The following is a 24135-nucleotide window of genomic DNA, read 5'->3' on the forward strand; positions in this document are numbered from 1 at the left end:
GATGATGATGATGATGATGATGATTAATAATAATAATAATAATTATTATTATTATTAATAATAATAATAATTATTATTATTATTATTATTATTATTATTATTATTATTAATAATAATAATAATAATAATAATAATAATGACATTATTATTATTAATAATTATAATTAATAATAATAATAATAATAATAATAATAATTATTATTATTATTATTATTATTATTATTATTATTATTATTATTATTATTATTATTATTATTATTATTATTGATGTGATAAAAAAAAAACGCTGGCACTGCTAAATCATAATAATAATAATTATAATAATAATAATAATTATTCTTATTCTTATTATTATTAATAATAATAATAATTATTATTATTATTAATAATAATAATAATAATAATTATTATTATTATTAATAATAATAATAATAATAATAATTATTATTATTATTATAACATTGGACAGTGATCAATGATATAATAATCATTATTATATTTTTCATTAGCCTATTATTATAGTTTTATAGTATTATATTACAAACATTTTAGGGGGGCTGCTTTTGCCCTATAATATGAAATTTGTCAGATTTTTTTGTGAAAAAAAAAGAAATCAATAAAAAATACCAAATTATTTAGGAGGGCTTACAAACATTTTAGGGGGGCTGCTTTTGCCCTATAGTATGAAATTTGTCCGATTTTTTTAATAACAAAAAATCTCTAAAAATGTTTTTAAAAATCTATTAATTTTTTTTTATCTATAATGTATAATTTTTTTTATCTAAAGTAATGTTCCATTTTTGAGACATGACATTAGAATACCATGTCCGTGTTCTCCTCCCATTCGGTGTGGAAGTGGTAAGATTTAGGTTTTGTTGTTCATTATTATATTATTAATTAGCCTATTATTATTACTATCATCATTATTCTTCTAGTAGTAGTAGTAGTAGTAGTAGGCTAGTATTAGCCTGCCTATTGGCTTGCTTATTATTATTGCTTATTGCTTTTGCCCTATTATATCAAATTTGTCATAATTAAAAAAAAATAAAAAATCAATACATATTTGTTTTAAAAATATTCCCTATATGGCCGTGGCTGTAGGCCAGATACGCTCTGTGCCCTCCCTACCATCATGTTACCATGGTTACGATGTTAACAATGTCTCCCAGGAAGTGTTTTTTTTTTCATATATAAGGAAAAATACATTTGTTTACAAGTGTTGAAGTAGGAATCATGTCATGATTGGGACAAATTAGAAGGTACAATTGGTGAAATTGTACTTGTTTCCCGTCCTTGTTACCTCAATAAAGTTAAATTAAAAATAAAAAAAATCACTTTAAAATGTAGCTATGTTGTTTTGCTTGAGAAGCAGAAAGTTATCCCGTATGGGTTTTATGTCTGTAATATAATGTAAAAAAAATTCAAATAAATATTTCACACATTTTAAGTATTTCATCACAGTAAATACCGAATGTCGGTGTACCTAATCAATTGGCTAGGATGCGCAACCCGAAGACGTCACAAGGTGGCGCCAAATCGAAGTACCTCCCACAGGAAAACGGCACACCGTGACAGACGTTAACGGTAGCTGTAAAACGTGCTTTGTCGTCGTTTTATTGTAACGTCGCGTCACAAGCGTCAGAAGAAATTAAAAAAAAATAAATACTTAGCGGATGTTGTGTCAAATGTTCTCGGTGAGTACAAAAATGACGTGTCGATAAGCGGAACGAGCCATCGGCTCGGTTAGCGTAAAGCTATCTAAGCTAACTAAATGAAGCCATGCAAACGTCAGTAGCATCGCGCACGTAAACTTGCTCAATTTTTGTGCTTTTGTTTTGACAATGTAGGATATCCCGACAGGTGTATATGTGCCTAACGGCATGGACACTCTTTGGAAAAGTGTCCCCAATCTACAGGTGACGAGAGCACTTAATCAGAGTAAGTTGGGCCGCCATATTTGAATCAATTTTGACATAAGTCCTTGTAAATTTATTATATATATATCTATATATTAAATGCGTTTGGTAACAGTCTTAAGTTTAGTAATTATAAGTATATGTGTTTTATTTGTGTTTTATTAGTTTTATTTATAACAATTAGGCGATGTAGTTCAGTACAGCGCATGCGCAACATTGGCGCCATTTATTTCACTGACAGGAAGTGATTTCGTTACAGTTATTAAAGCCGCTTTATCTGTGTTGTGAACAAGTTTTACAACATTTTAAACTACACACATACGTGTGAATACCCGATACACTGTTATGTTTGAATAAATTATCGACAAGACGCCGTAGTACTACAGTACACTACTGTAATACTTTGAGTATGTATCCGCCATTATGGGACCCGGAAATACAATGTCTTCACTTCCGCCATCTTCAAACCAGGCACACGGAGAAGCTAGCTAAGTTAAGCTAAGTGGCTAGCAAGGCGACGACCCTTTGTGTCATTGTTTTCTTACACGTCGCGGATATTTTGAGTGTATTTCGGTTTCATATTCAGCACAGCCGCCTAATATAACCGTTAACTGTGTGCCATTCGACTGTTTTTATCTGACTCTCCGGCAGAAATATGGCGGAAGGTAGTCATTACTTTGGTAAGTAACATTGTTCAGTGCTGTGCTAATCTTCCCCCCTCCTCTGGTACCTTGTTTATTCAGGCTCTATGCTGACAAGAGAGGTTAGATGCACTGGTTTCATGACTTCAGGAGGTAATAATGTTTGTTTTTTTGACTCGGGTGTTCCAAAAGCTCGGTTATATGAACGCTGACGTGACAGCGTGGTTTCATAATCACGCGTCTCACTAGCGTACATTTCGTACAAATTCAGAAATATACATTTCTATTTGTATTTATTACATGAGTCACACTCTGAAGCTAGTAACCAATTTACATTTTTTTTCAGAATGTGTATGTGCATTAAATACACATGTATGATTGCTAAATTCAACTAATAATCACATGGAAATCCGCTACTTCCTGTATATTGTTGTTTAGTATAAATATATTTAATATAACAGATTGGTGAGTGATATTTCACACTGTATGCTAACATTATTATTACCTTTTCAGAACACGATGATCGAACCGCGCCAGCTTTTCGCAACCGAAAAGGCAAAGGCTCCAATAAGGGCCGGTATGACCGTGCCCGCAGGGACCGCCAACGTGGGGGCCACAGCGGAGGCTTCGGTGGTCCGGGACCGCGGTCCAGACTTGAAGATCCGGATGGAGACGTAACGATGAACGACAGCTCTCAGGACGGCAACAACCAGAACAGATTGTGAGTGGGGGTTATGTTAAGCTTGATTGTTTACTAACACGTCCATTTTTGTTTTTATATTTTTGCAAAATCCCAAACTGATGTAGTCTTTGTAAGCATAATGCAACCAAATAGTCCCCGTTTGAATATATATACAGTAAACCTCGGATATATCGGACTCGGATATATCGGAAATTCGCTCACAACGGACAGATAAAAAAAGAACCGATTTTTCTGTAATGCATTTCCAATAAAAATTCATTGCATATATCGGATTTTTTATAACGGATTTCGCCTATTTCGGACAAAATCTCCAGTCCCGTTCCAATGCATTTCCATTAAATTTCCCTCGCATATATCGGATGGCCGCATCGTGGCGCGCCGAATCGTGACAGGCCGCTATACGACGTCATTTGCAGCGTTTGCAGCGTTGCCAGGTACATTAGAAACATAGTCAAGGAAGTGCCTTTTTATAACGGATAAAATCCGATTTACGCATATACCGGATATAAATCCCATATATGCGTAAAACGGACATTTTCCGGTATACGCATATAACGGATTTCGCTTATATCGGACAAAACCAGTGGGAACAATTGAATCCGATACATCCGAGGTTTACTGTATATACCGTATTTTCTGGACTATTAGTCACACAAGGCCAAAAATGCATAATTAGGTAGAAAAAAACACACATAAGTCCCATTTTTTGCGGGTAATTTATTTTCCAAACTACTTGACCAAAACAAACAATACGTCCTCTTGGAAGGCAAGTTCTAACATTAATAAAAGAATAATGAACAGGCTGAATAGGTGTAAGATATGCTAACACAATGCTTATTCAGCTAAACGAAAAATAAACATAAACAGAAAAGGTGTCCAGTGTTTATGTAACATAAACACTTCTTATATTTATAAGTCGCTCTGGAGTATAAGTCACAGGAACAGCCAACCTATGAAAAAAAGTGAGTTATAATCCGGAAAATAAATAAAAAATAAGAATAAATAACATTTAATTACGTTGCGCATTAAATGTGATGTACTATTACTCAGATTACGTCATGTAATAATCTGCGTTGGCCACTAGGTGTCACTAAGTGAACCGAGGACTAATTGTGATTACATGTACTGTATCGGGTAATACATATTTCACATTTATTGGGCTCTAATACAGACAAAAACGTATTTAGAAGATTGTAAACAGGTTTTCTATGCCATAACTGCGAAACATTTTATTTACTAGTCATGAATCCTATTTTGCGGAAATTCACTTATCGCTTAATTACTGTTTTTTTAATGTGTAAATGTGTATTTTGGCCATCGGTTTGCTTCATATTAGATGGCGGTTTTGTTTTTGTTTTTTTTGACCGCCACCAGAGGAATTATTTATGATTATGTAAATCAACAAAAGTTTTAAAAAATTATGCTAATGCTTTTGTCTGTTTTTCTTTTTAATTTTTTTCATCAGCAACCCGTACGGGAGGTCTTTTCGAAAAGGAGATGGCCGCTTTGACAGAGACAGACGTCAAGGCAAAGGAGGAGGTGGTAGAGGAGGCTTTAGAGGAAACCGTGGCGGCGGCGGCGGCGGTGGTGGAGGAGGTGGAGGAGGAGGAGTGGGCGGTGGGGGCCCAAATCGCTCCGGCTGGTACAAAGTAACTGTGAGTATTACTTGACTTTACTACCGAACGACCTGAACACACACATTTTATGTACTCATGCCTGTGCTACTTGTCCATTTAATAGATCCCCCACGGGAAGAATTACGACAAGAAATGGTTATTGACGGCTCTTCAGAACATCTGTGCGGTGCGCTACACTCCCGTTCAGGTGAGGATCACACCGTTAAATACACTTTTTTTTTTTTTTGGCCGCTGTTGCATGGTTGACTATGGACTATTATTGGTCACTGGTCACCAGGCATCAAGTCATGTTAGCATCCATCCGTCTTCTATGCCGCTTATCCTCATTAGCATCGCCGGGGTACATTGGAGTCGATTAAAGCTGACTTTGGGGGAGAGGCGGGGTAAACATTCGGCATTCATACCGATGGGCAATTCAGAGTGCCCGAGTGACCGAACATGCATGTTTTTCGGAATGTGTGAGTAACCCGGAGTACCCAGAGAAAACCCATTCACACACGGGGACAACATGCAAACTTCACACAGAGATGCCCGAGCAGTGATTCGAACCCACGGCCAACATGCTAACCACTTGTTCACCGTGCGGCCCGATAATGTTAGGTGACATTGTTACAATTACAATCAGTAACATTTGTTCACTTCCTGCTTTCCTAATATCATTTAAGTTTTTTTTATTAATTTTTTAAAAATTTTTAAGTTTAATTTTTACAATCAGTAACTGTTACATTTGTTCACTTCCTGCTTTCCTAATATAATTAGTTTTTTTTTTAATTATTATTATTATTTTTCATTTTAATTTTTACAATCAGTAACTGTTACATTTGTTCACTTCCTGCTTTCCTAATATAATTAAAGGTTTTTTTAATTATTATTATTATTTTTCATTTTAATTTTTACAATCAGTAACTGTTACATTTGTTCACTTCCTACTTTCCTAATATAATTAAAGGTTTTTTTAATTAGTATTTTTCATTTTAATTTTTACAATCAGTAACTGTTACATTTGTTCACTTCCTGCTTTCCTAATATAATTAAAGTTTTTTTATTATTATTATTTTTCATTTAAATTTTTACAATCAGTAACTGTTACATTTGTTCACTTCCTGCTTTCCTAATATAATTTGAGTTTTTTTTATTAATTTTTTTTTATTTTTTAAGTTTAATTTTTACAATCAGTAACTGTTACATTTGTTCACTTCCTGCTTTCCTAATATAATTAAAGGTTTTTTAAATTATTGTTTTTCATTTTAATTTTTACAATCAGTAACTGTTATTTTTGTTCACTTCCTGCTTTCCTAATATCATTTAAGTTTTTTTTATTAATTTCTTTTAATTTTTCAAGTTTAATTTTTACAATCAGTAACTGTTACATTTGTTCACTTCCTGCTTTCCTAATATAATTAAAGTTTTTTTTAATTATTATTATTATTTTTCATTTTAATTTTTACAATCAGTAACTGTTACATTTGTTCACTTCCTGCTTTCCTAATATAATTAAAGGTTTTTTTAAATTATTATTTTTCATTTTAATTTTTACAATCAGTAACTTATTTTTGTTCACTTCCTGCTTTCCTAATATAATTCAAGGTTTTTTTTAAAAATATTATTATTATTATTTTTCATTTAAATTTTTACAATCAGTAACTGTTACATTTGTTCACTTCCTGCTTTCCATAAGGTTTATTATTAGTTGAAATGCTATGGCTTTTTTAACGACTTCTGTGTTTTTACCCACCAGTACCACGTGGACCACAGCCGAGCCCATTTCTATTTAGACGACTCCACGGCCGCCAGCGCTCTGCATAAATGCTCCCACAAGATCACGGACACAAACGGTTATAAGGTACGCTATTTTGTCCTCGACATGTAAACGCGCCCTCCATTCGCTGATGGCGCTGTTCATGTTCCCTAAAGGTGGAAGTGCACGTCAATCGCAGTAATCCGCCTAACTTCCTCCTGTCTGACCTGAAGACGGAAGATATGGAACATTTGAAGGTGTGTGTTGACTCATTTCTGGATCTCTATCATTTTTTTTAAATAAGAAGACATCACAAGCTAGGCCAGGGGTGGGCAAACTACGGCCCGGGGGCCACATCCGTCCCGCCAAGTGTTTGAATACGGCCCGCCCAATCTTTCAAGAGCCAACCTTTTGATGGTTGTATCAATTTCGTTGTTTGACATGGTCTGTTGTTTACAAAGTGCTCCTGAAAAAAGAGACACAAGCACATAATAATAATAAAAATTAAAATAATAATTATTATATTATTATAACTATTATGATTATTATATTTATTATATTAATGCTAATTATTATATTAATTATATACATATAATAATATTGTTATGTTTGCATATTTTACATAATAATAATATAATAATTATTATTTTATTTATTTTTTAATTATAATATTTTATTATTTTTAAAATAATTAAATATAAATATAAAATAATAATAAATAATAGCAGATTGCATGACAATTTTACAGATACAATAATACCAGGTGGTCTGTTGCGTGTAAAATATATAGTCTGCCCCCCCCCCCCGAGAAAAGAGACACAAGCACATAATAATAAAAATTAAAATAATAATAATTATATTATTATAACTATTATGATTATCATATTTATTATATTAATGCTAATATTATATTAATTATATACATATAATAATATTGTTATGTTTGCATATTTTACATAATAATATAATTATTATTATTTTAATTTTATTTTAATTATAATATTTTATTATTTTTAAAATATTTAAATATAAAATAATAAATAATAATAGCAGATTGCATGACAATTTTACAGATACAATAATACCAGGTGGACTGTTACGTGTAAAATACATAGTCTGCCCCCCCCCCCCCCCCCCCCCCCCCCCCCAGATACATTACAAGCCATGCCTCACGTAACACGCACACGCATTAGTCATGTTTGCTGTCGGTTAATGATAGTGATTTGGCAAAGTTTATGCTAGCTATATATTTCAATGTATAGCCACACAATAAGTCATACTTGTCAGTCGCTTCTCTCAAACTACAGCTGCGCACGTACGTGCACACGCTACATACGTGCATTCGGAACTAGTCATGTAACAATGGGACATTTTCACATGTGGGAATCATTCAAATATGTATTTCGGGTAATGATATTCGGGTATGCTATTGACACTGCAGGTCAATTCCGATTTTTTTAATTTTCTGCTTATATTTGATTTGTATCTGACTATTTTTTTTTCCATGTTAGTGTCATTATTTACATTATATTTTTCAAATGAGACGCAGGCCTCATTCACATGTAGATGCAATTTCATAAGCAAATATAGGAGCTGAAGAGGATAGCACATTTTTAATGCTAATGCTATTTATCACACAAGAAAACGGGTTTTGGGGTCTTGATTTTTATCTTATTTAAAAAAAAAAAAAGTTGACTTAAAAAATAAAAATTGTTTGTGTACAGCAATGTATGGCCAAACGTTTTGATGGCTCACAACAAGCTCTGGACTTGAACAACATCCGCACAGACCCTGGTACGTACATGTTCTTCTGCCTTTAAAAAAAAAAAAAATATATATATATTATTTTTTTATATATATATATATTTATTTATTTTTTTTTTAAATATATATATATATATTTTTTTAAATATAAAAAAATATATATATATATATTTTTTAAATATATATATATTTAATTTTTTGCCAAGACGAATGTAATAACACTCAATCATTGTCAAAAATGACAGTAGTTTTAAATAAATGATGCATGAAGTTGCCATATTGTTGACTTTGTGTGTGTGTGTGTGTGTGTGTGTGTGTGTGTGTGTGTGTGTGTGTAATAGACCTGGTGTCCCAAAATGTTGAAGTCATTCTAAACAGGAGGACAAATATGGAAGCTGTCCTCAAGATTATCGAAGAGAACATTCCAGAGGTATGTATGTTGACATCGCACATAAAGTTGGGGATGTTTGACTTTGGGGTGAAAGTTCAGCAAGAAGCTAAAATCGTCCCTAGATCGTGGTTGAATACGGCCTAAAAAAATTGCATAAAATATATACGTTTAAGCTTCTAATCTACTAATCTAATCTAAGATACTTCAAATCAAATCAACTTTATTTGTATAGCACTTTTCCTGCAAGGACATGCAACACAAAGTGCTTTCCAGAATTAAAACAATTTCCACAATTAAAAAGGAAAACAATGAAGCAAAAAGAAAGCCCCTCCTTCCCACCCTCCGTACTAGACCCCCCCCCCCCCCCCCCCCCCCCCCCCCACACACACACACGCAAGCACACAATCACACACAGTAGGGAGACATGGCATGGTACCGAGGAACAAGGAAACGCCACCTTTGGGGCCGTCCACACTGGGAGGAGCTGCAGGCCGTGCCATCGGAGGACCAGCACCCGCCCCCCCCGACTCCGTTAGACGGGCGGACCCCCCACATTAAAGGGAGGAACCCCCAGCCGGTGATACTTGAATCTGTATCGGCCGATTTGCGCGTGGGTTTCGCCGATGTATTTTTTTCTGCTGCATGATTGACAGGCATGACAGGCGGCACGGTGGTCTAGTGGTTAGCGCACAGACCTCACAGCTAGGAGACAGGGGTTCGATTCCGCCCTCGGGCATCTCTGTGTGGAGTTTGCATGTTCTCCCCGTGCATGCGTGGGTTTTCTCCGGGTACTCCGGTTTCCTCCCACATTCCAAAAACATGCTAGGTTAATTAGCGACTCCAAATTGTCCATATGTATGAATGTGAGTGTGAATGGTTGTTTGTCTATGTGTGCCCTGTGATTGGCTGGCGACCAGTCTAGGGTGGTACCCCGCCTTACGCCCGAAGACAGCTGGGATAGGCTCCAGCACCCTCCGCGACCCTCGTGAGGAAAAGCGGTAGAAAATGAATGAATGAATGAATGAATGATTTACAGACAGGCATCCGCCGGGCAGCTTTGTGTTGCCGGAGGACCCTGCAACACAACACGCAGTCGCGGTACCCCGCCCCCACTGGTGAATCGTAACAAGGGTACGTTTTGATGAGCCTCTATCAGTGAAACTCTCAAGGTTATTGTAAACACTGAACATATAATATATATATTATAATATATATATATAGTATATATAATATATAGATAAATAATCAATCATCACATTGACAGCGTCCCAATCAAGCAAAACCGACAATTGGCAAACGGTGATGGGGGGGAAAAATCGGTATCGGCATCAGGCTGAAAAAAAAACCCCATATCGGTCGATCCCTAATCGGGACATCCCTACCTGGAAATGGAAAAGCTCTTTTTCGGTTTATTCTGACATTTCACCCCAAATGGGAATATCCCTGCCATTTAATGAGTGCAACGGATGCGTCGCAAAAGTGGTCACTCCAGCCCGAATACACTTTGCAACGCCATTGTCTCCTCCCGCCAGCTGGCCAGCCTGAACCTGAGCAACAACCGCATCCATAAACTGGACGAACTCGGCGAACTCATCGCCAAAGCGCCCAATCTGAAGAGCCTCAACCTTTCCCACAACGAGGTGAGAATTCTCATAATATAGCTTTTTCCCCGAGCAAAATGGTCAAAAATGGCTTTATATGTAAACTGACTTTTCTTTTTAATATTTCAACTTAATTCTGCTAAAATGAAATTTTTCCTCATAAAATGAAGTTATTTTTGTATCACATTTTCTCATTAGAGTACGATTAAAATTTATTCTATTAAAATGACTGCAGATTTTTTCCATTTTTGCTAGGTTTTTTTTTTTGTTAGAATGTGCAGCGGGCCGCACATGGCCCCCTGGCCGCACTTTGGAGAGCTGTCGGGCTGTTAGAAAATTTTAGAAAATTAAAATTTTCTAAAATTAAATTTTAGAAAATTAAATGTTAGAAAATTAAATTTTTCCTCATAAAATGAAGTTATTTTTGTATCACATTTTCTCATTAGAGTACGATTAAAATTTATTCTATTAAAATGTCTGCAGATTTTTTCCATTTTTGCTCGTTTTTTTTTTTTGTTAGAATGTGCAGCGAGCCGCACATGGCCCCCTGGCCGCACTTTGGAGAGCTGTCGGGATGTTAGAAAATCAACTCAAAAAAAAAAAAAAAAATCAACTTTCTTGTAAATTTTCTCCTCATAATGTTAGTTTATTGCCGTAATATTTTATAGATTTTATTCTCATTTTTTTTCAAAGTCAACTTTTCCCCAAGCAAAATTGTCCAAAAATGGCTTTATATGTAAACTTTTTTTTTTTGTTTCTCAAAACGACTTTTTAAAATGTGACTTTTCTTTTTAATATTTCAACTTAATTCTGCTAAAATTAAATTTTCCTCATAAAATGAAGTTATTTTTGTGTCACATTTTCTCATTAGAGTACGATTAAAATTAAAATGACTGCAGATTTTTCCATTTTTGCTAGTTTTTTTTTTTTGTTAGAATGTGCAGCGGGCCGCACATGGCCCCCTGGCCGCACTTTGGAGAGCTGTCGGGATGTTAGAAAATCAACTCTCTTGTAAATTTTCTCCTCATAATGTTAGTTTATTGCCGTAATATTTTATAGATTTTATTCTCAAACTTTTTTTTTTGTTTCTCAAAACAACTTTTTAAAATGTGACTTTTCTTTTTAATATTTCAACTTGATTCTACTAAAATTAAATTTTTCCTCATAAAATGAAGTTATTTTTGTATCACATTTTCTCATTAGAGTACGATTAAAATTTATTCTATTAAAATGACAGCAGATTTTTTCCATTTTTGTTAGGTTTTTTTTTGTCAGCGAGCCGCACATGGCCCCCTGGCCGCACTTTGGAGAGCTGTCGGGAAAATCAGTTAGAAAATCAACTTTCTTGTAAATTTTCTCCTCATAATGTTAGTTTATTGCCGTAATATTTTATAGTATAAATATATATATATATATATATATATTTATATATATATTTTTATAGATTTTATTCTCATTTTTTTCAAAGTCAACTTTTCCCCAAGCAAAATTGTTCAAAAATGGCTTCATATGTAAACTTTTTTTTTTTTTCTCAAAACGACTTTTTAAAATGTGACTTTTCTCTTTAATATTGCAACTTTATTCTGCTAAAATTTTTGACCCCCCCCCCACTCGACTTTGTAACGTCGCACCGTTTTGTAGCTGAAATCAGACCGGGAGCTGGACAAAGTGAAAGGCCTGAAGCTGGTGGAGCTGTGGCTCAACAGGAACCCCTTGTGCGACCTCTTCAAGGACCAGGCGTCGTATATCAGGTTAGTTCACATTTTGGGGGGGGGGTGAGAGATTCTATGACAATTTTTTTTTTCCCTCTTCATATGGAAAAAAAAAAAAAAAGGCTGGTGGGTTTGGATGTTTTGGATCAGGGGTGCTCATTCGGTCGATCGCGGCGTGACATTAAACCTCGCATCAATCCCGTCACTTGATTGACATACAGGACAACCAATCAGATGACAACTGAATTTTGACCTTTAGGTCACCGCTCATGCGTAAACAACGACGCAAAGTGCTAAGCTAGTCGGCGAATTGCGTTACATTTTAAGTCCTCGCTAAAGTTTATGGTCACTAAAATGAGTGAAGGAGCTGGACCAAGTAAAAAGGCAAAAACATACCACTTCCACACGGAATGGGAGGTGGACTTTTTTTTTTTTTCCACAATGTCTTTTTCGAAGTGCGTTTGCCTCATATGCCATTCCACCATCTCCGTACCAAAATGTGGAGGTAATTACAAAAAATGTTAATAGTTAATTATGTGTGTTTTGCAATATTGGCTCATTTGGTTATGTAAGGTACATCAACATACATTGTACGTACAAATAATCCTCAATACATTTGACAATAAATACATGTTTTGCATGTTTGTAGTGGGTAGATCATTTTGACTCGGTCATTTTTAAAAGTAGCTCGCATGCTGAAAAAGTATGAGCACCCCTGTTTTGGATCATGCAAAGTCAGAAGACTATCGATTAACGACTGTTTTAGTATATAATGAGCTTTGCAGGAACTCTGTTAATTCCAGTGCTATTTAACGCAGCTTTTTGTTTTTTTATATACAGACTGTGTATCCTGCAACCTGGCGATAAAGTTTTTGAAAAGTGAAAAAAAATTCCATTGCTTAAATTTCCTCCACGCTTTCTTTCCAGCCGTTTCCAACTCCTGTTAGGCAGCCATCTTTCTTAGCCAGCTATATTATCTTACACTGCGACTTTTTTTTTTCATTCATTCATTCATTCATTTTCTACCGCTTTTTCCTCACGAGGGTCGCGGGGGGTGCTGGAGCCTATCCCAGCTGTCTTCGGGCGAGAGGCGGGGTACACCCTGGACTCGTCTCGCCAGCCAATCACTGGGCACATATAGACAAACAACCATTCACACTCGCATTCACACCCATGGACAATTTGGAGTCGCTAATTAACCTAGCATGTTTTTGGAATGTGGGAGGAAACCGGAGTACCCGGAAAAAAACCCACGCATGCACGGGGTAGAACATGCAAACTCCACACAGAGATGACCGAGGGCGGGAACCGAACCCTGGTCTCCTAGCTGTGAGGTCTGCGCACTAACCACCAGACCACCGTGCCGCCTGACTTTTTTTTTTATTATTATTATTTTTTTTTCCTAAGCTCTTCTCTGAGGTCCTTTGACGCTGGTACCCAGAATCCCCCTGCTGAAATCCTCTGCAGGCACCCCCTAATCAGAAGAGCAACATCAAAATACTTAACTTGTTGCTTGTTGAGGTATATTATTATTATTATTATTATATTATTATGTAACAATATGGACTGCTTTGCAAGGAAAAAATATAAATTTTGGTTCTGCATACAAGCGAAGTGGGCTCAGATGTATGCTTCTGACTTAAGTACGGATGAAGTAAAAAAAAAAAAAAAAAAAAAAAAAACCCCAGTCGGTGTCTTCCCCTCGACTCCAAAACACCCCTGCCCACTCGGCTTCCTGCGTCAGGCGAGTATGGAAGGCTGGATAGCCAATGACGGGTAAGATCCCACCTCCGAAAACTTTGGGACGACCTAAGGCAGGCACAGTCACGATTACTCGGCCTTCAGTCCCCCCTCCCCCAACCCCCACTTGTGAGCGTCGCCTTTCTTTCACGGGGGGCGCTCCATGTCGAAACTGAAAGATGTTGGCGGGGACTTGATTGACAGGAGAAGCCGTTGTTGGGCGGCGGGGCGGGGAGGAGGAAACATGGGGGACGTGCTTCGTCAGAAAGAACGAAGATATCCTCTTTTCCAGCTCGTTTTTCGACCGCTTGGACGAATTTTCCGAGCTGCAAAGAGCGACAACGAACTCAACGTGGAAGTTCACTTTTCACCTCAAATCAGTCCCGCGACGCTCCGAACACTTCCCGGTGGCTGTGAACGGAACAGAGCCGATTCTCCGAAAGCATGCTAGCAGTTAGGAGGGGAAAAAAAAAATGGGGGGGGGCAGGGGCGCCAAGCCATTGGATGAGCAGTGGGAGCTGGGTCCAGCCTGCACTGGAAAACCATGTTCCGTTTTCCCCAGGTGCTTTTTGCGGATAATCCCGGAAGCGACAATCTTAATCTGATCTGAGTTCTGCTCCACTCTGTTTTTTCTTCTTTTAGCCTTCCGTGTACGCGTAGGTCTGTGTCAAGTCGGCGTCCATTTTTTTTTTTTTTTTTTTTTTAATGTCTCTTGTCATCAAATCTGTCAAATGTCACGCCAAAAACTTTATTTAACAAATCCAGACGAGCCGCCACCTCAGCATTGTAGTGCTCTGGTTCTCTGTGTGTATTTTGAGTGTGTGTGCTTCTAGAAAAGTGTGGTTGTGTCGCTTCCCCATGTCCATAATTGGGGGAGAGGGTGAGTATACTGCGGGTAAGTGCACTTTGGGTTGGGAGAAATTCATAAATCTTAAGTGCACTAATCTTGATTGGCTTGCATTTAGAGTATTTGACGCCAGTTGTATTTCCAGCTTTAATCTCGAGTAGCCGAAGACACATAATGATGGGGGGGGGGGGGGTGATTGATTATCGACAGGAACAAATGTAGATTCTTGACTTGTGAGATGATGATGATGATGATGATGATGATGATGATCTAACACCTTTTGGATGTTTTGTTTTCACGCCAGCGCTGTGAGAGAGAGGTTTCCCCGACTGCTGAAACTCGTGAGTCCATATTTGGCTTTCTTTTCTCCTTGTTGCTCGTCTTGCTTAATAATAATAATAATAATAATAATAATAATAATAATAATAATAATAATAATACAAAAAAAATAAAAAAATAAAATTTAAATTAATAAAAAAAAAACACCAATATAAAAGACAACATACAATAAATAAGAACATACATTAAATAGGGGGAGAGGGGACCGTTACAGTAGTCGATGCAGGAAGTGACAAGGCTATGGACGAGGATGGCGGTGGTGTGTGTGTGTGGGGGGGGGTGAGAGAGGGGCGTAGACCAGGGGTGTCAAACTCATTTCGCATCGTGGGCCACATACGGCCTAGGGAGATGTCAAGTGGGCCGGACCATTAAAATGATACCATACTCTGCTATAAATAAGGACCAGCACCCGGGCCCTCCGACTCCGTTAGACGGGCGGACCCCCACATTAAAGGGAGGAACCCCCCCAGCCGGCCGTGTCGAAGGGACCCAAGGATGGCACCCCCTCAGCATACCCAAACAGCCCCCAGTGTGGAGGACCCCCCTGAGGAAACACTGGAGTTGGAGCTAAAGACTAAGACCATAAAATAGGACTAAAAGATAAAACAAAACACTGGAGTTAAAAGCTGAAGATTAAGAGCATAAAATAGGACTAACAAGATAAAACATAACACTGGAGTTAAAAAACTGAAGACCAAGAGCATAAAATAGGACTAACAAGATAAAACAAAACACTGGAGTTAAAAACTGAAGATTAAGAGCATAAAATAGGACTAACAAGATAAAAACAAAACACTGGAGTTAAAAGCTGAAGATTAAGAGCATAAAATAGGACTAACAAGATAAAAACAAAACACTGGAGTTAAAAGCTGAAGACCAAGAGCAGAAAATATGACTAAAAAGATAAAAACAAAACACTGGAGTTAAAAACTGAAGATTAAGAGCATAAAATAGGACTAACAAGATAAAAACAAAACACTGGAGTTAAAAGCTGAAGAATAAGAACATAAAATAGGACTAACAAGATAAAACATAACACTGGAGTTAAAAACTGAAGATTAAGAGCATAAAATAGGACTAACAAGATAAAAACAAAACACTGGAGTTAAAAACTGAAGATTAAGAGCATAAAATAGGACTAAAAGATAAAACATAACACTGGAGTTAAAAACTGAAGCTTAAGAGCATAAAATAGGACTAACAAGATAAAAACAAAACACTGGAGTTAAAAACTGAAGATTAAGAGCATAAAATAGGACTAACAAGATAAAAACAAAACACTGGAGTTAAAAGCTGAAGAATAAGAACATAAAATAGGACTAACAAGATAAAAACAAAACACTGGAGTTAAAAGCTGAAGATTAAAAGCATAAAATAGGACTAACAAGATAAAAACAAAACATTGGAGTTAAAAGCTGAAGATTAAAAGCATAAAATATGACTAAAAAGATAAAAACATAACACTGGAGTTAAAAAACTGAAGATTAAGAGCATAAAATATGACTAACAAGATAAAAACAAAACACTGGAGTTAAAAGCTGAAGATTAAAAGCATAAAATATGACTAAAAAGATAAAAACAAAACACTGGAGTTAAAAGCTGAAGATTAAAAGCATAAAATAGGACTAACAAGATAAAAACAAAACACTGGAGTTAAAAGCTGAAGATTAAGAGCATAAAATAGGACTAACAAGATAAAACAAAACACTGGAGTTAAAAGGTGAAGAATAAGAACATAAAATAGGACTAAAAGGATGAAAACATAATAAAAGCTTAACAATATTAGTTAATATTGTTGTTGTTGTTTTTTCGTAACAGGATGGCAATGACCTGCCTCCACCCATTGGATTTGATGTGGAAGCCCCCACCACCATCCCCCCTTGCAAGGTTGCTTGGTTACTCTCTTATATCATGCATGCGTATGACTTCCATTTTTGATATTCTTTAGCATGATGATTTGCACATACAATCATCCCTGGTCACATTGCCAATAAACAGCCTTTTTTTTTAATGGCATATGTAAGCAAATTGGGCGGCACGGTGGTCGAGTGGTTAGCGCGCACACCTCACAGCTAGAAGACCAGGGTTCAATTCCACCCTCGGCCATCTCTGGTGTGGAGCTTGCATGTTCTTCCCCGTGAATGCGTGTTTTTTTTTCCGGGTACTCCGGTTTTCTTCCCACATTCCAAAAACATGCTAGGCTAATTAGCGACTCCAAATTGTCCATAGGTATGAATGTGAGTGTGAATGGTTGTTTGTCTATATGTGCCCTGTGATTGGCTGGCTGGCCACCAGTCCAGGGTGGACCCCGCCTCTCGCCTGAAGACAGCTGGGATAGGCTCCAGCACCCCCGCGACCCTCGTGAGGAAAAGCGGTAGAAAACGAATTAATGAATCCCACTTGGTTGCACAGTGGTCAAGTGGTTAGCGCGCACACCTCACAGCTAGAAGACCAGGGTTCAATTCTACCCTCGGCCATCTCTGGTGTGGAGTTTGCATGTTCTTCCCCGTGCATGCGTGTTTTTTTTTTTTCCGGGTACTCCGGTTTCCTCCCACATTCCAAAAACATGCTAGGTTAATTGGCGATTCCGAATGTGAGTGTGAATGGTTGTTTGTCTATATGTGCCCTGTGATTGGCTGGCTGGCCACCAGTCCAGGGTGTACCCCGCCTCCTGAAGACAGCTGGGATAGGCTCCAGCACCCCGCCCCCCCCCCCCCCCCCCCCCCCGCGACCCTCGTGAGGAAAAGTGGTAGAAAACGAATGAATGAATCCTACTCGGTTGCACGGCGGTCAAGTGGTTAGCGCGCACACCTCACAGCTACAAGACTAGGGTTCAATTCCACCCTCGACCATCTCTGTGTGGAGTTTGCATGTTCTCCCTGTGCATGCGTGTTTTTTTTTTCCCGGGTACTCCGGTTTTCTTCCCACATTCCAAAAACATGCTAGGTTAATTAGCGACTCCAAATTGTCCATAGGTATGAATGTGAGTGTGAATGGTTGTTTGTCTATATGTGCCCTTGATTGGCTGGCGAGACCAGTCCAGGGTGTACCCTGCCTCTCGCCCGAAGACAGCTGGGATAGGCTCCAGCACCCCCCCAGCGACCCTCGTCAATCTTAAGTCGCTGATCTGATGTTTTAATTTCTTTCCCAATCCAGGGAAGTTATTTTGGCTCCGACGAAATCAAGGGCCTCATCCTCCGATTCTTGCAACAGTGAGTTCACTTTCATAATCGGCGCTTCTCAGACAGTACATATACAATACATAAATACTGTATGTTCCAGGTACTACAGTATATACGACTCTGGGGATAGACAGCCTCTTCTGGACGCTTACCACGATGGAGCGTCACTGTCCCTCACGACACCTTTCTCCAACCAGATCCCCTCCAGGTGAGGATCACAACTCGCTTGATGTGCTGGATTGATCATATGTAAGACTTCCTGTCTTGACCCCTTTTTTTGTACTTTAGGTCCAGTCTGGGAGAGTACCACAAAGACACTCGAAACCTTAAACGGATCAAAGACTCTAGTGAGTTTTACTTACTTTGATTTGACTTTTTTTAAATTTGTGTTATAACGCTACAGTTGTCATGACATACCTTGAATGTTCTGAATGTAACTTTTTTTATTTTATTTTTTTTTAGCAATCCGCTTCAGACTGCTCAAGCACACACGTTTGAATGTGGTGGCTTTCCTGAACGAGCTGCCTAAAACGCAGCACGACATCGCTTCCTTTACCATTGATGTCAATACCTACACGGTGAGTTCTTCATTATCGTGGCTGTTAATAAAAGCTGGCACCAATACGAGGGAATAATAACGTCGGACCAAAGGATGGCTCTAATTTAAAAAAAACAAACAAACAAAAAAAAACGTTCCAGGGCTGCAACCATTACTCGGATAATTCGATTTATTTCTTCGATTTGGGCTCTAAATGCAATATAATATACTAAGTTCTATGTGAAGTATTTCCATAATGCCTCATATTAACTCTCTAACAGGATCTCAGTGTATAGACTGGTCATATATCTCATCTCGTTTCATATTATCTACATCAGGGGTGCTCACACTTTTTCAGCATGCGAGCTACTTTTAAAAATGACCGAGTCAAAATGATCTACCCACTACAAAAATGCAAAACATGTATTTATTTTCAAATGTATTGAGGATTATTTGTACGTACAATGTATGTTGATGTACCTTACATAACCAAATGAGCCAATATTGCAAAACACACATAATTAACTATTAACATTTTTTGTAATTACCTGAGTTTACTTTGATGACTTGCACTGAATTGAACCAGCCAGGGATGCATAGTCCGGACAGTAGCTGCTGATAGCCAGCCTCAAGCACACTTCCAAATGTTTATCAGTCATGGATAATATCCGTATCATAATATCCGTATAATATTCCATATCCGTATGGAAGTGATATGTTTTTTGCCTTTTTACTTGGTCCAGTTTTTGCCTTTTTACTTGGTCCAGCTCCTTCACTCATTTTAGTGACCATAAACTTTAGCGAGGGCTTTAAAATCTGACGCAATTCGCCGACTAGCTTAGCACTTTGCATCGTTGTTTACGCATGAGCGGTGACCTAAAGGTCAAAATTCAGTTGTCATCTGACTGGTTGTCCTGTATGTCAATCAAGTAACGGGGATGGATGATAGGCTGACATCGTAAGTTCTGCTGCACTTAGAGACGTCGTTTGATTTGATTGGTCGCCCGAAGGGCAACATTCAGTTGTCATCTGAATGGCTGCCCTGTATGTCAATCAAGTGACGGCATTGATGCTGGGATGATATTTTTTTAATGTCACGCCGCGATCGACCAGTACCACCTCCGCGATCGACCGGTAGCTCGCGATCGACTTAATGAGCACCCCTGATGTAGATAATACGAAACGAGATGAGATATATGACCAGTCTATACACTGAGATCCTGTTAGAGAGTTAATATGAGTTAATATCTCAGCTGGCGCCGATACGAGGGAATAATAACGTCGGACCAAAGGATAGCTCTAATTAAAAAAAAAAAAAAAAAAGAAAACGCTCCAGGGCTGCAACCATTACTCGGATAATTTGATTTACCTCAATTTCAAAAAGTAGTCAAAGAGGTTTTCCACATTTTGAATAATCTCTTACATCGTCACCCACACGGAGGACGAAGAAGGAAGTGGGTGTTTGAAGACGCAGGAAGATTAAAGCGGCTAGGACAACAAAGGACGAGGAAAATTTAAATATAAAAAAAAAAAAAATAGGCAGAAAATATGGATAAGATATAAGTTATGCCTTTATTCATCACTCAGCGGGGAAATTTGCATTGCACAGAATCAGTTAAGCAGTACAAAATACACAATATAAAAATAATCGTCTTATGTTTTTGTTGTCTTACCTTCATTTCGGCACTTTACACTATGTACTTGTACATTTAATAATAATAATAATAAATTTTATAATACATTTTATTTTAGGAAAATTTTAATGTAAAAAAAACAAACAAACAAACAGGCAGAAAATATGGATAAGATATAAGTTATGCCTTTATTCATCACTCAGCGGGGGAATTTGCATTGCACAGAATCAGTTAAGCAGTACAAAATACACAATATAAAAATAATCGTCTTATATTTTTGTTGTCTTATTTTCATTTCGGCACTTTACACTATGTACTCGTACTTATAACCATTTAAGAAATAAAACACTCCATTATCTAAATAATTCAACCAATTGCTCCTTCATTACTTTAGTCAAATGTTTTATTTCTCTTTTAAACAAGCAAAAAAAAAAATATCCAATTAATCAACAAAAACAGTCATAACTTGACGTGAAAAACCACGTGCCAAAAGGTCTACCATAGACCTCCGTGGCATCACACCCGGTTGCTTGGAGCCTGTACCCGAAAACGGTGCACCTTGCTGGGCCACGCCGGGTGGCTCCTCCCGCTCTGTGCTCTGCGTCTCCTGATGGTTGTGACTAAGGATCGGACGATATTTGCGTTCTTTACTTGAATCGGTATCGGCCGATATGCGCGTCTCACCGCGGAGGAGCAGTTATCGATCATTGATTGATTGATAGATAAAACAGAAATGCTGCACATGGTGGAATATTTGCACATGGTGTGTTTAATTGAGACCTGTAATATTTGTTATCATTTATCAGTAAAAACAAAATCGGGCCAAACAAAATCGGCCATCGGCTAAGTGTGATGGGAAAAAAATCAGTATCGGCATCGGCCCGAAAAAAATCGGTCGAACCCTAGTTGTGACGTGGTAGTAGTAGTAGTAGTAGTAGTACTAGTAATGTCATGATATACTCAGGGGCTAGGGGGGGTCGGGGCCAGGTGGGTTGACTGGCGGGGTTGGTGGTGTGCTTCAGCAATGTCCTGGGGTTTTGTTGGGGTGTCCGATGTTCCCACTCTTCTTTTGTTGTTTGTCTTATGTAAGATTCTGTGATTATATGTGTGGGGAAAAAAAAAAAAAAAAAAACTTATTGAATTGGTAACTGCTATGGCGTGGAGAAGGGGTAGGATTTAATAAGCTTTGCTTCTTCCTGCTCCTTTTCAGACATGTGTAGTAATGAGGTGTTGTGTGTATGCATGTATGTGTATATGTGTATATATATATATGTATGTAGATGTGTGTATGTATATGTGTATGTATATACGTATATATATATATATATATATATATATATATATATATATAAATAGATATTGTAAGTATATATGTGAGAAAGAATAATGTAACATAGTATGCATGTCTGAAATAAATTAAGAAAGAAAATATATAATTAGGACAAATCACCAGGTATACTTACTCAAATCCTAATTTTTTCCAGTCCTTCTTACCTGTAATTGTACACAAACGACTTAATTTAAATTTGAAAATAAAATCTAAATCAAAGTAGTTATGTTATTAATCTTTAGAAGAAGGTTATGTTATCATATTATTAAAATTTTAATGGCCGCTGCTTCTTTCTAACCGCAGAACACACTACTGTCATTCACTGTCAGCGGAGTCTTCAAAGAGGGTGAGTTGTTGTTTTTGTGTTTTTAAACACTTCCTGTGTGGTGTCGGTGTTGCTTAGTTTTGATTTTTTTTTTTCCGTAGTTGCTGTAAACGGAAAATCCAGAGACTCCACCATGGCCTTCTCTCGAGTTTTCATCACAGTCCCTGCCGGGAACTCCGGGTCGGTATAATGAGCCCTCAGAGGTGTTCGCCACCCTGCTCTTTATCTTTATTTTCCCTTGGGAATTTTTTATTTTTTTTTGTCCACAGTTTGTGCATCGTCAACGACCAGCTCTTCATCAGAGTGGCCACGACGGAAGAGATCCGCAAAGCCTTTGTGGCGCCCGCTCCGACTCCCTCCTCCAGCCCGGTCCCCACTCTGACCGCACCGCAGCAGGAGATGCTCGCCGCCTTCTCGCAGAAGTCGGGCATGAACCTGGAATGGTCCCAAAAGTGAGTCCGCCGTCCTCTAGCAACCAAAAATGAAAAATAGTTAGGAACTTAATACTGACGGCGTACGCTGACTGAGAGGCAGTTACACCGTATTTTCTGGACTATAAGTCTCCGGAGTATAAGTCGCACAAGGCCAAAAATGCATAATTAGGTAGAAAAAAAACATACATAAGTCACACTGGAGTATAAGTCGCACAAGGCCAAAAATGCATAATTAGGTAGAAAAAAAACATACATAAGTCGCACTGGAGTATAAGTCGCAAAAGGCCAAAAATGCATAATTAGTTTAAAAAAAAAAAAAAAAACATACATAAGTCACACTGGAGTATAAGTCGCAAAAGGCCAAAAATGCATAATTAGTTTAAAAAAAAAAAACATAAGTCGCACTGGAGTATAAGTCGCCAAAAATGCATCATTAGGTAGAATTATATATATATATATTTTTTTACAAAAGTAAACACATACAAAAAATATGGCATATTTAGTATTCATAATTAACAAAAATAGTAAAATAAATGGATACACTTCATGACACACTGGGGGTTTTCTACAAAGTCCCCCCCACCCCACCCCACCCCACCCCCCAACATGTCTGCTTTAAGCCTTCAGTTCAGCATCTTTTATGTTTCTTCATCTCAGATGTCTGCAAGACAACGAGTGGGACTTCAACAAAGCTGCTCAGATCTTCACACAGTTACAGGTAACCCAAAGTAACGTCTAACCTTCTCCATGTTGCCAGCATTATTTTTACAGGATTTGCCACTAAAATACTAATATTCTTTTTCTCTGTCTTATCCAGACGGAAGGGAAGATCCCTGACGTTGCGTTCATCAAGTAAAAACATTGCATCATACCTCCCCTTGTAAAAAAAATAAAAGCTGAAATGTTTTGTTTAATAATTTTGTGTCTTGTTTTATCTTTTTTGCCGATTGTTTTGCATAAGTGGCAGAAATGGTTGACATGATGTAAGTTGCATTTTGCTTGGTTTTGTTTTAGCAGCCAAATACGTGAGGAACTGTTTGAAATTCAGACTTGTGTTATATGGTTTTGTTATTTTAAATTCATCTTTAAAGTCATCTGTATAGGAATTGTTTTCATTGTAATAAAGACATATGGCCAGTTTATCTCTTGTTCTGGAATTATTATAAAATTATATTTATTTTGTCATAGTATTATATTGAATGTTTATGTTTTGGGCTTGATTACAGCCAGTGATGTTTATCTTTATAGCGAGAACTGTCAGGTGACTTCCTTTTATAGCTGATAATCCTGAAGTAAGGACTCCAGGTAGGTTTGTGGGTCAGTGTTACAGCACAAGTCCTGCTTCTCTACATGATCTGTACTGTTAATGGCTAATGGAGAATAAAGTTATTTTGAATTTTGAGTGTGAAACTGTTGTACATCAGAACAAAAATGCATATATACATATATAAATAAATATATATATATATAGCTCTAGTCTAGACCACTAGTATTTAAAGAAAAGTCTTAATTTCCCTTTAAGAGGATCCTATCAGAGACGCTCCAATCCTTACTAGCACCTGTCCAGACATGGCAGTCACGCAACATAACATATTTTGACCGCTAGGGGTCGTGCGAGGTTCTATGAACGACAAGGACCGCCCATCTACGTCACTAAACCACG

General features: G+C 37.4%; 1 protein-coding gene across 3 annotated transcripts; it reads left to right on the forward strand.

The window, feature by feature from the left end:
* Positions 1-1511: 1511 nt before the first annotated feature.
* nxf1a (nuclear RNA export factor 1a) lies at positions 1512-23612 on the forward strand. Of its 3 annotated transcripts, XM_058064258.1 has the most exons (23): positions 1512-1694; positions 1848-1938; positions 2660-2710; positions 3071-3278; positions 4726-4915; positions 5001-5084; positions 6636-6740; positions 6812-6892; positions 8360-8429; positions 8741-8829; positions 10323-10430; positions 12033-12142; positions 14995-15031; positions 16848-16916; positions 18186-18241; positions 18312-18419; positions 18500-18558; positions 18674-18789; positions 22017-22059; positions 22140-22218; positions 22308-22490; positions 23130-23190; positions 23290-23612. In XM_058064258.1, exons 1-23 carry the CDS (start codon positions 1674-1676, stop codon positions 23326-23328), a joined length of 2058 nt encoding a protein of 685 aa, XP_057920241.1. In that variant the 5' UTR covers positions 1512-1673; the 3' UTR covers positions 23329-23612. The 3 variants fall into 3 exon arrangements, with proteins under 3 accessions (XP_057920241.1, XP_057920242.1, XP_057920243.1); XM_058064259.1 differs by lacking the exons at positions 1512-1694; positions 1848-1938 and adding an exon at positions 2161-2581; XM_058064260.1 differs by lacking the exons at positions 1512-1694; positions 1848-1938; positions 2660-2710 and adding an exon at positions 2163-2596.
* Positions 23613-24135: the final 523 nt, after the last annotated feature.

Source organism: Doryrhamphus excisus, chromosome 2 (assembly GCF_030265055.1).
Source record: "Doryrhamphus excisus isolate RoL2022-K1 chromosome 2, RoL_Dexc_1.0, whole genome shotgun sequence".
Classification (NCBI taxonomy): Eukaryota; Metazoa; Chordata; class Actinopteri; order Syngnathiformes; family Syngnathidae; genus Doryrhamphus; species Doryrhamphus excisus.

Coding starts and splice junctions, on each gene's coding strand:
- nxf1a (XM_058064258.1), top strand. CDS start 1,674: ATGTTGTGTCAAATGTTCTCG. Junction 10,431..12,032: donor TCAACCTTTCCCACAACGAG/GTGAGAATTCTC, acceptor ACCGTTTTGTAG/CTGAAATCAGACCGGGAGCT. Junction 12,143..14,994: donor GACCAGGCGTCGTATATCAG/GTTAGTTCACAT, acceptor TTTTCACGCCAG/CGCTGTGAGAGAGAGGTTTC.